Genomic DNA, 16,259 nt, shown 5'->3' with positions numbered 1-16,259 from the left:
CTTTGACAAAACTGCCAGTAGATTCCGACCGGGTCCTCTAAAGAACGCCTCGGCTGCTCCATCATCTTCACCGCCTGTAAAGTAGTAATTAAATATAAAACCCGTATAAAAAGGTTTTTGTATTAATAACAACCAATATGAGGCCTTTGGAGAGCTCCAGACATAGATAACAGGACAGACATTTCCGTTCCTTTGTACGCTGCCAGAGCACATTCAGGTATCGATAACGCAAAACGCCATTTACCATTGTATTCCACGGAACAAGTATCTTGTATTTGAGAACAACATGATGTTCCTAAATAATCCTGAAAATAGAAAATAGTTTGCAATGCATATAAAAAGTTCTTTATTATTTTAATAGTGTTATTTACTTCTGTTGATTCTATAGTGTTCGTCCGTTCATTGTTTACCTCGTATATATTTTCTAACACATCAGAATTAAAAATAAACACATGGCTTTGTTTGAATAGCTGACACGCGTAGTGTTTTAAACTATATTCAAAAATTGACTCAAACGATTCCCTTTGAATACTTTTGCGACTTAACCCACTTATACTAAAAAATAATAATTTACCTTAAATAATCTATTATAGGCACTCTTTTAAATTAAACTATACTCAAGAGTGACCGTTTTCAAATCACATAAACGGTTTGCATGTCCGTCAAGTACATATAATAACGCATCAGTGGTGAAACTGTTAGAACTCTTTAGAGAGTAGTGTTCTGATGGTTTCGTTGAAAAACTTAAATGCACGTGAAAAGGAGAGCAATCAAATGATTCTACGTATACCCGACCTGACTTTTTACCCTGAATATTAAACAAGAATAGTATTAGAGTTTAGAAGATCCACTTGAACACATTAAGAAGGGTTGGTTATATTTAAATAGAATTACCGGTGGCATATCGGTAGCATGAAGCGAACTAACGTCTTGTCTAAATCTGGCATCCAGTGGTCGTTCAAAAACAGCCAGGAAAGGTGACAAAGTTTTATGCATACTCACTACAAACGTACGATCTAGTTGCACGGTAAAATCACGGAGACTTATATAAATGTACCTATAAAGTTCAAATTATATACAATTTTTTTTTACTTTTTCTAAAATACTTGCTTATATAAATCATAATGACATGACACTGAAGTTTTAGAATAAGCAATTTCTAAGCAAGGTTTTAAAGAACGCGATGAGATTTTGTTAGCTGGTGTTGGATACAGAGCTGTTTTAAAAGTGCAGTTTGATAGTTGATTATCCACCTAAATTAATTGATAAAAAAATATTTCAAAGTTTTTTCATATATATAAAAAAGAAAAATTACTTGAAGTCTATGAATTTTAAATTGAAATATATTATTTTTTGCGGTAAATCTGCAATGGCTCCAAACAGCTGGATTGTACAATCGGCGCAGTTGCCCAAAGAATGGTTTAATCATTTGCATTTTATCGAAATCGACCTAAAAGTTAACATTTATGTATAAAGATTTTAATATTGGAAATTTCAATTAAAAAAATAAAAACAAACAGTAAAAATTAAAAAAATATATATACACACATGAACATAGTCTTTAAGATGAGCTCTTTTATTATGATTATCCCACATTTCCTCTAACCAACATGCTAGTTCCACCGTGAATGGTTTCCATATATTACCAATTTTTACCATCCACTCAGATGCTGAATCCGATAAACTAGCATATGCAATTTCTTCAGTGTAAACACCGCGACATGTACTCTTAAAATATAATAATATTTTTATTTATTTTCAATAAACTCTATATTTTTATCTTACTAATGATAACCCAACACCTTTCACAGATATAACCAAATCAATACATGATTTACTCTTTTCTATTCTTTTTCGAGCGACCGACGCTGTTTTCTCATCTTGAGTAAACAATAATACTCTTTGACCACCAACTTCAACGTAACTCACCCAGTATACAACTATTTTAGCTTTTTTTGTTTTTGACAATTGAAACGTCACCTACAAACAAAATTTATGTTGAATAATACTATGAAATTTTCAAAAAATTTATAAATACTTTAGAACTGGGTTCGTCCGAATCAGAATCTTCAGCACTACTAGTGTCGCTAGGCTCTTGAGTTTGACTAGTTAAAATCTTTATCAAATTTAAATTATTATTATTATTGGCTGTTTCAGAAGGTTTTACTTGACAGAAACTTAATCTTTCTTGTCCATAGCCCTCTTTTTCAAATTTCGCAACAAAACCCTTAGATTTTTTGCTGTACACGTTCCAATATAAAATCCTTTCTTCAGTCGGATCATCCCACGTGTACAATACAGATTGATTAGGGCTTAGCAATGTAACCTGTATAAATTATAATTAATATTTCTAATAACTAATTGATCAATTTATTGTATATATACACAGTCTGTCCAAAAATTTCCGGAATAACTTCTATGAAACTTTAGATATTAAAATTAGCATTTTTTATAAATATAAATACAAAAATCAAAGTTTTACTTACATTTTACGCAGCTTGACCGTGAATTGGCAAAAGTATTTAATGTTAATTGGTTATAAATAACACAACATACGGTTTTCAAATTTAGTTTCTAATCTAGGGATTACTCGCAAAATAATTGTTTAAAATGTTTAAGAAATGACTATTCATGAGTGGTTTGTTTAATTTTGGAACGTATAGAAGACATGGTTAGCAACTCTTCCACAACACCATTACAATTCTGATATATTTTTTTTTACTTTTATGGAATTATTGTTCATAAAGGATTAGTGTCAAAAGGTACTTCAGTGATTAGTAAACATTACAAGAGGGTTTCGGAACGATTATTGTAATACATTACATGTATCCATCTTTTAAAGTTTAAGATCATACTTTTTTTATATTGCACAATTATACTACTACACACACGATCAAATTCAACTAATTTTTTTTAGTGGATGAAAGTTTTTAACTGTCCACCACTGAATATTCACCAATTAAGCCTTTCGGGCTGTTTTGCATTTCCAAAATTCAACTTAAAGTTGAAATGGGATAAATTCTAGAGAATTTAGAACATACAGATAGACTATGATCAACAAGGTAAAGAAGACCGTTATAAGTTGAAGCGCTTTTGTAGTCCATAGAAAACTAAAAAAAAACAACTCTGTCGTATGAAATGGAAGGGAAGTACTTAGCAATATTGTATGCGTTAAATATTTTTTTTCACTTCGCATTCTTTCATCATTTTATTATGATAACCTTTGAGACAGATTGTGAATATACAGTGTAGTTATTTATTCAGAATACTATTCCTCATTTTTCGTTGAATAATAATTTTTCATAAAAACTTACAGATTAAAATTTGATTTGTTTTCATGAACCATAGTAGTAAATAACCAATTTATTGTAAGATAAATAATATCTCAAAAATTAATTATTTAAAACAGGTTATCGACAACTAAAAATTTTATTTAGACCATTTATTATTAAATAGTAAAGTAATAATTGGTTCCCATTTGTCATTCGAAAGTTATTCGTATGTTAATCGTAAGAAATAACTTTTTCTCACAATAAATTTGATATTTACAATGATTCTTAAAAATAAATCAAATTTAAATTTATACATTTATAAAAAACTCATTATACAACGAAAAATTAAGGGTAGAATTTTTAATAATCCACACTATGTATTATACAATGTGATATATAAAATGTCAACAATGTCATTTAATATTTTTATCTATTACCTGGCCTAAATTTTTTTGGTGTATTTTTAAGAATATGTCTTCACACATATTATCTATCCTCACTGGAACATCATTTTGTCGAAACTTATGAAAACTTATCAAAAATGGGTTGTTTCCTCCGCCAGTTACTTTAACTACAAGTGCTCTCTAAAGAAAATTAAAACAAAATATCTTATTAGGAAATTTCTTCGTTTAAGTAAATTTAAATGTTAAATGTTCTCAATAAATAATACACACTCCTCTATCCATTCTAAGAACAGTCTGTTGCTCTTTAATTATTGAAAAATGTTGTGATCCTGATTTACTATCTCGAAACTTTACAAACATACGCATCGAATCAGTTTCAGGCCAAAATGGTAAAGTCTAAAATTTAAATAATATTTTGAATGGGGATAATTTATAAGAGTAAAATTTACTAAAATTACCTGGCCTTGTGAAATATCTGTCCACAAATCAGCTTCTTTGTTATCTTCCATAAACCGCAGGCTTCTATTCGAATTATTGGCCACTGAGAAATTTGGTAAAAATGTCACTATTGTAGTCAAATGTGGACAAAGGTTTGATAAAATTGGTTTCATTAGAATCCTGTATTTTTTTTGGCGTTCTTTATCTTTGCAAATTACCAACCCTGGACAGTATACTGTATCCATAGAAAAAGCAGAAGACCAGCTCGAATGATAAGCTCTTAGTTTAATGTTTCTTTTTTTCATTCTCTTGTAAGCAAATAATATTGGTTCCTCAGAATGAGATTCGTAAACAATATCCGATCTGGAGCCCTAAATAACAACAAAAGTTCAAATCATTTTTGAACTAAAACTTAACAACTATAATAAGAATTTTGATTCGATTACTCTTAATTGAAGTGGTAGACCAGTTTTATTTACAATCCAGTATGATGAATGAATGAAAACACGACAAGAATCTTCATCAGTAACTTTTACGGCTATTTTAAGATGCTTGTTACCGCCATCTGTATCATGTTCAGTACTCATATTCACAGTTTTTTCGTTTAAATCTTTACGTAAATTAAATGTACCCGTCCAGGATATACCCAGGTAGGAAGGAACAATCAATTCAGCTTTAAAAATTCGATGAGCGAGATTCAGTTCATAAACGTCAATTTTTTTAGATGCTTCAATTAGATGCTTCGAGTTAGGAAAATTTAACTCAATAGCAAATGGTAAAAAATTATGAATAACTATAGGAGGCACCACTCTAAATGTGTAGTTAGGAACGGAACGAGATGTTCGATTGAATACTGGTACTCCTTCTTCACAGACAATCTATTGACATTATAACCATTGAAATAAAAATATATATTTAACTTAAGCAAAATTATTAATAGGTTAATAATTTAACTTACGCGAACTGAAAATGGTAGTTGCTCTTCTGGTTTAGTTGTAGCACAAACTAAGTCTTTCGTGAAGTTTGCATCAACTGCCATTTCAGGCCACCAAACCCCAGTATCACTAACTAAATAATTCCTAAAAATTAAAAGAATATAAATTTGCATTTTTTTTTTGAACTTATTTAAGTATAGACTTCTATAATTTTAGTTAATAACTACGAATAATTAAAAGAATAAAATCTAAAAAAAAATTTTGTCTTGTTCTATTACTTTTAATTAAACAATGAGTAATTTGAATTTATTACAAGATTAAGGTTTTGAAAAATAAATCACTAAGTACATAAATTGAAAATTTTCATTCTTTAATCAACAAAAAAATAGAGTTCTTAAACTAAATAATGTTTTAGCATAGGCTTAAAACATAATAAAGTTAACTAAACTAATGAATATTTTCAATTTCATGACTGAAATTATAATTAACTAAGGAAGGTCTGAATAACCAAAGAAAGAAATTTAACTTTCTTCTCTTTTATTTTGATAAATCCAGACTTTTATTTTTGATACATATTTTCTATAAAAATAATAAAAAAATAATTAATTTAAATCAAATACATTTAAATAAAGCAATAAAACTCATATATTTAGTAAGAATTGTAAAATGATTGAACTATTTCAACTATAGCAATAAAACTATCGGTTCAAGGAAATTTTTTCTTATTACTTTTATTTTATAAAATTTAATTTAAAAAATTTTTTATATGAAACATAAGGTCGTATTGTATATGGTTCGTCAAATATGATGAAATATTCATAAATATGCCAAAATATTATGTATTTTTTAATTTTTCTGAAAAACTAATGGAATTAGAAAAAACACTGTAAAAATTTAATTTATACAAAACAATTAGATCTACAATTTAGTTCCAGTAATTTTTTTTGTGAGAGCTCAAACTTACAAGTTAATTGGTAAAAACTACCCCTTTTTCAATCCTAAGTACACACATGTTAAATTAATCTGATGAACTTGAAATTTTGGGAGCTACTTTTTATATATATATACACACAAATTTAGGGGGTGGGCATGAAGAATTTCCAAAATTTTAAAAATAAGGGACACCTTATTTATCTACATATTTGTATCGAAGCCACTTTAAGCACTTATACTTATACTTATACTTGTCCAAATTATACCACATTCCCACAGTGCTGGTTTTTTTATTATATTTATGCTATAATTCAGATAGTAAAATCAATAAAAATATCTAAAATAAATTTTTCATAATAAACAAAATGATCATTAACCACAAAATTTCTCCTAAAAAATTTTTTTCAGAATTTATTTTTTATTTTTAGTTTTTTTGAATATAATTTATTAAATATTTTTTAGGTATATCTCTTATTCTTTATAAGAGTACCAATTTTTTTGAATAGCGACATACATAATTAACTTTTTTTTAATTTTAATTAATTATTCATATAATAAAAAATGATCTAACAAAAAATTGACGGGTCGATACTAACATTTGAACCTGTATTTCGGAAGTATCAATATTTTTAAATATAGGCTAGAGATAAAGATTGGGTTTTGTTATTCTTATCGTTATGCATTAATCTGATGCACTTCTATCTCCAACCATGTGTTAAAATGTTCATAACTTCTGAAATACTGATTCAATAATTGTAAATAACCAGTTATTTTCTTAGTTGAAATATTTTCTATTATATAAATTAGTAGAAATACTTTCTATTATATAAATTAGTTAAATATACATGTTTATTAAAAAATAAATAAAGTTTTTAATGAATTTAAAAAGTATTGAACCACTTAAAAATTTTAAAATGAATATTTTTAATAAAAAATGAAGAAATTGCAAATTTTTTTTTTTTTTCATAAAATTTTAAGTATATAATAAAAAAAAACCCAGCACAGGGGTTCGCGGCACAGTGGTGACATGGCGTAGTTGAATTAAGTATAATGATATCTGACAGTGATTAAAATCACTATAAAAAAAAAACGCTTCAATGCAAATCTTTAGACAGTGTTTAATTTTAAAAAATTGGTGTATTATTCCAAAAGCTACATGATATGATAGTTCCTTATTAATACCCCGAATAAGATAAAGTATGTTGAATGAAAAAGTGATTATTAAAAAACATTATTTCTCATAAAAAAATTGTATTGATCCATACACTTTTCAATATGTCATAGCATTATAAAGTTAAAAATGTAAAAAATAATATCGAGAATTTTCACACAAAAATAGCATTCGGTAGCCATTTTCATCACGTAGACAAGTCCAGAGGTCAAATTTTTTTTTTCATAATAAAGTACATTATATTAGCTTTAATTTAATATATATATATAAAAGTGTCAGACTTTCCGGAACAGTTTCAAAAGTTAATTTTTTGTAAAAAAGTTGTTATTTTAAATACCCCCTGTGGCCAGGTTAAGTGTCAGAATTACAAAAAATATATACCAAATGATAGATAAAGATATCAAACATCTATAAAAAAAAAACTATATTGATATATTCATTTTTGAAAAATGTATGGCAGTTTTTAGTAAAAAAAATTGAAAAAATTTCGAAAATTAGCGATTTTTAAATTTGTAATTTTTTTGGAGGTTTCGCCCATTTACGGGGAACGAGGGAAATTTTTTCAATTTTTGAGGATAATGTCTTCAACTAGATACAATTTGTGATCTTTTGACGTATTGTTGAAAGAAATCCGTTCGGTGAGATCTGAGTAAAAGTGGTAACAGACACAAAAAAAAAAAACACATCATAATAAAAACCAATACCTTCTCAGCTTCGCATCGAAGCTAAAATATTAAGATTAAATAATAATAAATTATTTTTTAAAAATAAATAAAATTTTTTATTGTTAATATTTATATAAATAAATAAATATTAAACAAACATTAAGTAAATATTAGCTTACTCTAAACTAGCTGGAGATAAATAAAGTTTGGAGTGATAAGTTAAAGCTATAGGAACGTTATACGTAGAGCCTGCATCAAGTATAGTTACTGTACACATTGTTTCGAATGGATTATCAGATAGTCCTATTACATCTGAGTCCATTTCAAATGCATCCACATCTTCTGTTCGGCTATAGTGTACCATTAACGGATATGAAGTATCATTTTTCAACTATATATAATGTTAAACATACTATAAATTATGTAGTAGTTCAAATGTATTTTTTAGCGTTTTAATAAATAAAATTTCATTTAAATCTTATTTAGTATAAAATAATAATTAATTATTTAATACCGATAGTGGAGATCTAACTGTGATTATATGACTCAATTTTGTTGAAACAACCGAAACCATTATCCAATATCTCGTATCACTCTTTATAGGAAGAAGAGCATGTAGTTTATTACACGTTCTTTTTGGACATATTACAACCAACTCATCATAGCCTTAACATTTACATTAAAATATAATTGTATCAAAATTTAATTATGGTATTTATTAAGTTAAATTATTTACCCTCAACTTTAATTTTAAGTTGACTGTCTGTAACTTTTTTGTGAATTGAATCATTTAATTTACTATCTTCGTCATTATTATCAACACTTAGATATTTTTTCATGTTGCTCACAAAAGTGCAATCTTTAGTAATACTAAGGGAAAAATAGAATACTCATTTAATTATTACTTTTCAATTTCTTCATCACTTAAATATACATAGTAGAAGTAACAACATAAACTGTAATATGCTTTAAATAAATGTAGGGGTAAAAGAGAAAGTAGTGTATGTCAATTTTGGATAAATGTGTAAAATAGAAATTTTAAATTTGCCTCTTTCTTTGGTATCAACTATATCAATATAATTAAATTATAAAGCAATATTATTTCATTTTCAAAATATAAATTCATGTGAGTTCTTGGGATTAAAATATTTTAAACGACTCTCATGGAAAATTATAAAAATTGACTTTCACAACTTTCGCTTTAATATTTACCTATAGGTAAATATTTTAATATGTATAAAAATCAATTAACCTTTGTCGTGATATCGAGGAAGTTCTAGATCCATCAATTGCTTCTAATATTTTTTCAAATCCATTCTTAATACAAATAATATTTATCATTAGTATATATTTCATAAATATACTAATAATTATATAAATGTTCATTTTTTTTTCATATTTATGTACTTCCGTGGTTTTTATCGGGAGATTTTAAATTAAAATATATAATTAAGATATGCACTGTAATGACTAAAATAGTATAATTCATTAATTTTAATACCTATAATTGTTTTGTTAAGTAATAATTTTTTCATAAAAAAAATATGGAGTAAAGTTTAATTATCCATACGAACTATGTTGAGCATCAAGTTTGCTGTAAAAAAGCTATTTCAAAAGGGTAGACTTTATGGGTAATTTACAAAATTTATAGAAACTTATAAATATTGTTATACCATTAGATGAATATCAGACTAAATAAAATATTCAATAGCCTATTTTGTAATACAATTTTTTGAGTTATTATAATTTTCAGTTTAAGCAAAAAAAGTGTACAACATAGTAATATTCTATCTGCGCATTTGGTAAATAGAGCGTCGCTAAATACTACATTGCTCTTTACCTTGTCTAAGTCTTTGATAATTATTATCTCAAAGATTAATAATACAAAATTGGTTACCAACCACTTAACGAAAAAGTAATGAGTTGTATAATTATAAAAAAAAACACTATATTTATGCTGTGAAAAATAATCTTGGATGTTTTGTAACATTAAAAAACAAAGTCACTAATTTTCATTAAACAATCCTTATGAATTTAAAGTTTATTATGTATATATTTAAATATTATTGTGCAGAAGCTACTAACTTCACTCTTTTTATACAGCATGACAACAGATCTTACTGCAAGATCATTAACTAATATATAACTTTCTGATGAATCACAATCAATTGTTTTTGGCTTGTAAAATGATTTTGTCAATGTATCAAAAACGGAAAGACTAGCTGGTGTAAATGTAATTTCTAGTCTATTAGTTTCTACAGTAATATATGTCAACACATCTAGTTCATCAGAATCATTTTCTAATCCAGAATCACTAGAATCACCTGAAAATTATCATTTAAAAATAAAAAAAAAATAAGTATGATTTAAAATAATATTATACTTAGTTTTTTTTTTATTGTATAGTTCTTATTTAATAGTTTAGCTTCATGTTCGGCAATACTTTCGTCGCTAGAGTCTGTATTTGTAATTTCCTCATCACTAAACTCACTATAAAGTATACATTTAAAATTTAAACATAATAACTGCAATGCTTTATATACTAGAGTAAAACCTAGTAAAATCAACAAATTTTTACTTAATATACAGTTAACAAATTTTTTTTTGTTGATTAAAAAAAAAATTTAGTCAAGATGACTATAAATTATCAAGCAAACAATTATTAAATTCGAGTAACAAACTATGATGGATCTACAACAAAAATAAAGTTCAACTGTATTTTTATTCGGTGTAATATTAACCAACTCTGAAATAAGATGCGATACTGCTTTAGCCAATTTATCCATTACTCCGGTATCATTATCTGAATCTGAATCGCCAGAATACCATTTTTCGAATGAAGATTCTACTTAAAAAATTTAATGAAATTAATATTTTTATAGAAATGTATAAATATATATATATATTTACCCCTAGATTTTGCTGCTTTTCTGATAAATTTCATTTCAGATTCACTTTCATCGCCAGAACTCTCTGTTTCTACATCAGCAATTGATTGAGGAGGTGACCGCGCCATTTCTTCTATATCTACGTGTTTATCATTATATTTTCCTATAAATCCCTAAAAATATTTATATATATTAATATGAGAAAAAAATGTTCTAATATTATTTAAAATAACCAACTTTCAGCAATATATTCCATGGTTCAATAAGAGGTTCCCAAACTCCTAGATTATAATTATAGTATGAAGATTGAAAACTCAATCCACCTATAATTAAAATAAATTAGTTTAAAGAAATCGGCTAATTTTATAGAATTAAATTTTTATTTTGACGAAATATTAGTCGAGCAATAATAAAACTGTATGAATAAATGTCCGAGAATTTCGATTAATTAAATTTTTCATATTTCTATTCAACTACATCTCTGCAGCTCTTAGTGATATATTTAATATATATTATACTCTCATATATATTTTTTAATTAAATATAAATAATGTTATTATTTATCTATGACTATCAAAAATCCATATATAAATAAATTGCGTTTATTAATAGGTAAAAATACCCAAGATAACTGAGATATGTACCCACGCATAATTTATTATTTGTTTAAATCATTGATTTTTATGTTTAGTATTTTGTTTTAACAGTGTTACAGTATTTTAAAAATCAGCTTAAATTTATGACAACCAAAATAAAACTATTAGCTAAAAAAATATTTTTTTTTAAATAATTTTTCTTTGAAGACATAACTTGATACACATTAGGTTAACGAAAATTTTATATATTAGCTTCGATGCGAAGCTGAGAACGAATTAAGTTTATCATGATGTGCTTTTTTTTGTGTGTCTGTTGCCACTTTTTTGAGGTCTTACAGGACGAATTTCTTTCAACGATATGTCAAAAGATTACAAATCGTATCTAGTTGAAGAAATTACCCTTAACAATTGAAAATGTTGCCCTTTATCCCGTAAATAGTGAAACGCACCCAAAAGATAACAATTTTTAAAATCGGTAAATTTTGTCACTTTTTACTTAAAACTTCCATAACTTATTGAAAAATGAACAAATCAAAATAATTATTTTTTATATTGAAAACTTAGGTATATCTCTTTCATTTGAAATAAAAATTTTGAAAATCTGACCTTTACCTGCTCACAAGAAGGAATTCAAAATAGCAACTTCTGCACAAAAGTTTAACTTTTTCAACCTAACTTTTAAAAATGTTCGGAAATTTAAACAAACCTGTCCACAGGGGGGATTCAAAAAAGTAGTTTTTACACACAAGTTAAGCTTTTTCAATTTAATTTTTGTAAATGTTCCGAAAATATTGACACTTTTATTTAATCTTAAAGCTTATATTATATATTTTACTATGAAAAAAAAAAATTTATGTATAGATTTTCTTCTTGGTGAAAATGACTACCGTATTCAAAAATTTGGTATTTTTGTGTTAAAATTCTGGGTTTTGTATTCTATTTTGTTTTAAAATATCTTACAAGAGGAATACATTGACTTTCACGATTATTATATAATTTAATTGACATAAAATAAAGTTCATGAGACATAAGAAGTTAAACTTATTAAAATTTTTTTGCTTTTTTAAAGCTGAAAAAGTAACTCTAAAATTTGAATTAGCTTAAATTGCCAATTTTATCAATCGACGAAAGTGACGAGTAGTTGCCGAATTGGTAACTTTTGTGTCTTTCACGCTTAGGGCACGAGGTTAGAATGCGCCAGTGCCAATCGATATTTTTCATTTTTTTTTTATTTAGATAATAATTTTCAAATCATTTGATTTTTATCTCATTTCGATTCAAAAACTTCAATAAATATCAAGGATCCCATAACTCTAGTCTCCCCTCATGAGAAGAAATTTCTTATTCATGTTAATATTATTTTACTAAGTGTTTTTTTTTTTTGTGGCTGCGATTTATTATTCTAACCCTTACTTAACCTACTATTTTAACGATACGTCAAATGATTACAATTTGTATTTAGTTGAAGATATTACCCTCTAAAATTGAAAAAAATCCCTTAATAAAATAAAAAGTAGCTTAACCAGCTTTATCCATACAAACCATTAAAATCATTCATTTCTAATATTTTTAAATTATTTATTGTCGAATTGAATTTGATATGATAAAAGTATTCAACTACAAAAGTAAATAATTTTACTTTGTAATTAATTAATTTTTTAACTTTATTTGTGAGTTCTATTACCAGTCTATAATATTCCAATTTTTTTTTGTAACATGTTGCTATATAGATCATAAATCTAAAAAAAAATTGATTTTTAATTTCACCTGAATTTAACAATGGATTTTTGCAATTATAATCAAATTTAATAATACACTCAAATGAGTAGATCTTTTTATTAACTTTTTTTTTTTATTAGTTTTTTTAGTTAAAATAAATCATTAAAATTAATTCAATTCTGCATATTTCAATTGTAGAAACTTTTCAAACACCAAAATTTAATTAGAAATGAATACTATGATTTCTATTTAAGTGATCTATAACGATAAAAATGCAAAAAAATTCGAGCTTTTCTGATAAATTTACTGTAAATAGTAATTATAATATTTCTTAACTGCATATTAATCTTAACAATACCATTTTTTTTCTATTTAATGTAGTCAATTTCAAACTTGCGAGTTGAGCTAAAAGTTGTGGTAATAAATTCATTTTTTTTTTTATTATAAACTTTCATTTAAAGAAAAAAATATTAAGTTAAAAATGATTACTTTTAACATCAATTAAAATCAATAATAATTTGAATACAATTAATTATAACAATTATATATTATATTTTTGAACCTAAGAATTACTAATCTGGATATAATTAAGGAAATAGAAGTTAATGTTGCTTTTGTAATTATCCACTAATTTTTTAGATATAAACACTATCTATAGATTTGAATCGAAGCGTTTCTTATGATGGTGATTTTAATCACTGACAGATTAAATCTATACTGGACCCAACTTGCCACGTTTACACTGTGCTAGGTTTTTTTTATTTTAATTAATTGAGTAAAAGTTTTCTAATTAAGATAATTTTTCATACCATTCAAACGTATCTGATCAGACCAATCTTTTATTTGTATTTTAAGAGAAGAGTCTAAAAAAACTAATGGGACATCTTCCATGTCCAATTCTTCTACTTCGAAAGAAATATGGATGTCTTGCATGTATACTTCAAGATTTTCTGATTTTACATCAATTCTATCAGATGATTTATTATGAAGATAAGATATAAATGATTTCCGGTTAATGGCTCTACTGGGAGTGTAGGTTGGAGTGATTGATTTTGGAGTCCATAAGTCTTCAGTCTTATACTCCCAATAAGATGATCCACCAAAATCAACATCTTCCTCGCAATTAAGTTCAATATAGTCAATGACCTTTAAAAATATAATAATAATAACAACAATAAATAATAATAGTACTTTTTACTACTAAATGATATATAATGAAATTATTTTAATAAATCTAAATTACACTAAGAATAATATGAATTGTGCTTGTTGATAAATTTAAATTCAGGGGACTGGAACGGATGAGAACATCGACAGCGTCATGGTCTCCTGAACTAATTATTCTAGACAGCTCTATGTCACACGGATGTAAAACCTAAAACAATAAATTATGAATTTTTAAAAAATAAAATAGCAATAATAATAGTTACCATTTTTTGAGCTTTACGTTTCGATGAAATAGCAACCAAGTGGAAATTTGATAAAGATACTATGAGACCTTCCTCATGACCTGGATGGCGACTATAATCTAATAAGAACTCTGTTCTACATAATAGTGATTGATCACGATTTTCTGATTCTTCAATTTCAGGGGGTAAAAGTGCTATCTCAGGCTGTTCAAATCGAACCGATATTGTTAAATCTAATGTTTCATCAATTTTTTCGTTAAAAACTCGATTAAATAAATAAAAACTTAAAATAATTGAATGAAATAAACAAAATACCTGATTGATTATTAGTAGCAATAGTCTTTTTTACTTGTACGGGTTTCTCATCTCTATATTTTTTATGACCATCAGTTCGATTTGTTGGTGACAATAATAATTCATAATCAGATACAATTTTCTTTATTGGAAGAGAGTCAAATATAAACTGTGACAATTCAACAGCGAATGGTATGGATATATTTAATCGCGTCTTATCTAAATGTATGTTGATACTTTTGTCACCTGAACAAGTTTTTTCGAAGAATAAATCAAATAACGGTGGTGTCAAAACCGAAATATGAACTTCAACTGACGGATCTAACGGACCCATTGAATCAAATATTCTAAAAAAGGATTAATTACTTTATTATATCACAACTAATAATTTTAAATACTCCATACATTTTTTCTGATTTATTCAGCTTTCTTGTATCTTCTACTAAACATTTTTGTATGAATGAATTTAAAGTTACTTTATTATCTGAAAACATGTCAATTTTAACGTGAATTTCATCTAAACTTAATTTACACAATGAATGATTCATGTCACGTATGGGAGAACTCAGTATCTGAAAATCATTAATAATTAATTTTTATGTTTTTTTTTGTCACTTTCATTTATTTTCTCAGCTCTAATTTTTTTAATTATATGTCAAATTATTAAAATTCGTAACTAGTTGAAGATACTACCCTCAAAAGTTAAAAAAAACTTCCACTTTATCAATTAAAAAGTTACTTAGCCCACATTCTCCATGTGGACAGTTAAAATTATACATTTCTAATTTTTTTAAAGTATTGTCAAATTATGTTTGATATGATAATAGGTTTTAATTATAAAACTAAATAATTTTATTTTGTAATTTATTAATTTTTAGCTTCGATGCGAAACTTAGAAGGTATTAATTTTACTATGATGTGTTTTTTTTTTAATAAAGTCCGAAATTTTTTTTTTCCATGACAAAGTATATTACATTAGCTTTAATTAAAAATATATATAAAAGTGTCANTGTGTTTTTTTTTTAATAAAGTCCGAAATTTTTTTTTTCCATGACAAAGTATATTACATTAGCTTTAATTAAAAATATATATAAAAGTGTCAGACTTCCGGAACACTTTCAAAAGTTTAAATGAAAAAGTTCATTTTTTGTGAAAAAGTTGTCATTTTAAATCCCCCCCTGTGAGCAGGTAAAAGGTTAAATTTATAAAAAAAATATACCAAATGATAGATAAAGACATAAATCATCTATAAAAAAAAATTATATTGATTTGTTTATTTTTGAAAAAGTTATGACAATTTTAAGTAAAAAAATTTTTAAAAATTTCGAAAATTAGCGAGTTTTAAATTTGTAATTTTTTTGGAGATTTCCCCGATTTACGGGGAACGATGGAAATTTTTTCAATTTTTGAGGGTAATGTCTTTGGTTAGATACAATTTGCGATCTTTTGACGTATCGTTGAAAGAAATCGGTTCGGTGAGAGCTGAGAAAAAGTGGTAACAGACACAAAATAAAAATAAACACATTATAGTAAAA

General features: G+C 26.0%; 1 protein-coding gene across 1 annotated transcript; it reads right to left on the bottom strand.

The window, feature by feature from the left end:
- Positions 1-3: 3 nt before the first annotated feature.
- LOC126902142 (intermembrane lipid transfer protein VPS13C-like) lies at positions 4-15,484 on the bottom strand (the record flags this gene model as incomplete). The annotated part of the gene is made up of 29 exons (XM_050679168.1): positions 15,130-15,484; positions 14,746-15,071; positions 14,452-14,663; positions 14,265-14,396; positions 13,831-14,167; positions 10,944-11,029; positions 10,729-10,879; positions 10,564-10,663; positions 10,202-10,308; positions 9,904-10,142; positions 9,071-9,135; positions 8,555-8,688; positions 8,333-8,484; positions 7,998-8,209; positions 5,073-5,193; positions 4,561-4,992; positions 4,135-4,485; positions 3,947-4,072; positions 3,710-3,856; positions 2,039-2,326; positions 1,786-1,980; positions 1,549-1,728; positions 1,316-1,450; positions 1,111-1,253; positions 895-1,057; positions 618-808; positions 372-555; positions 134-305; positions 4-74 (listed from the first exon to the last, which is right to left on the bottom strand). Coding segments are annotated over exons 1-29 (5,295 nt in total), but the record flags the coding sequence as incomplete, so codon positions are not given.
- Between the last annotated feature and the right edge of the window lie 775 nt (positions 15,485-16,259).

This window comes from Daktulosphaira vitifoliae, unplaced genomic scaffold (assembly GCF_025091365.1).
Source record: "Daktulosphaira vitifoliae isolate Bord-2020 unplaced genomic scaffold, ASM2509136v1 Scaffold_3, whole genome shotgun sequence".
Taxonomy (NCBI): Eukaryota; Metazoa; Arthropoda; class Insecta; order Hemiptera; family Phylloxeridae; genus Daktulosphaira; species Daktulosphaira vitifoliae.
Note: the sequence above shows the minus strand (reverse complement) of the source record. Positions and strands in the feature narration are given on the sequence as shown.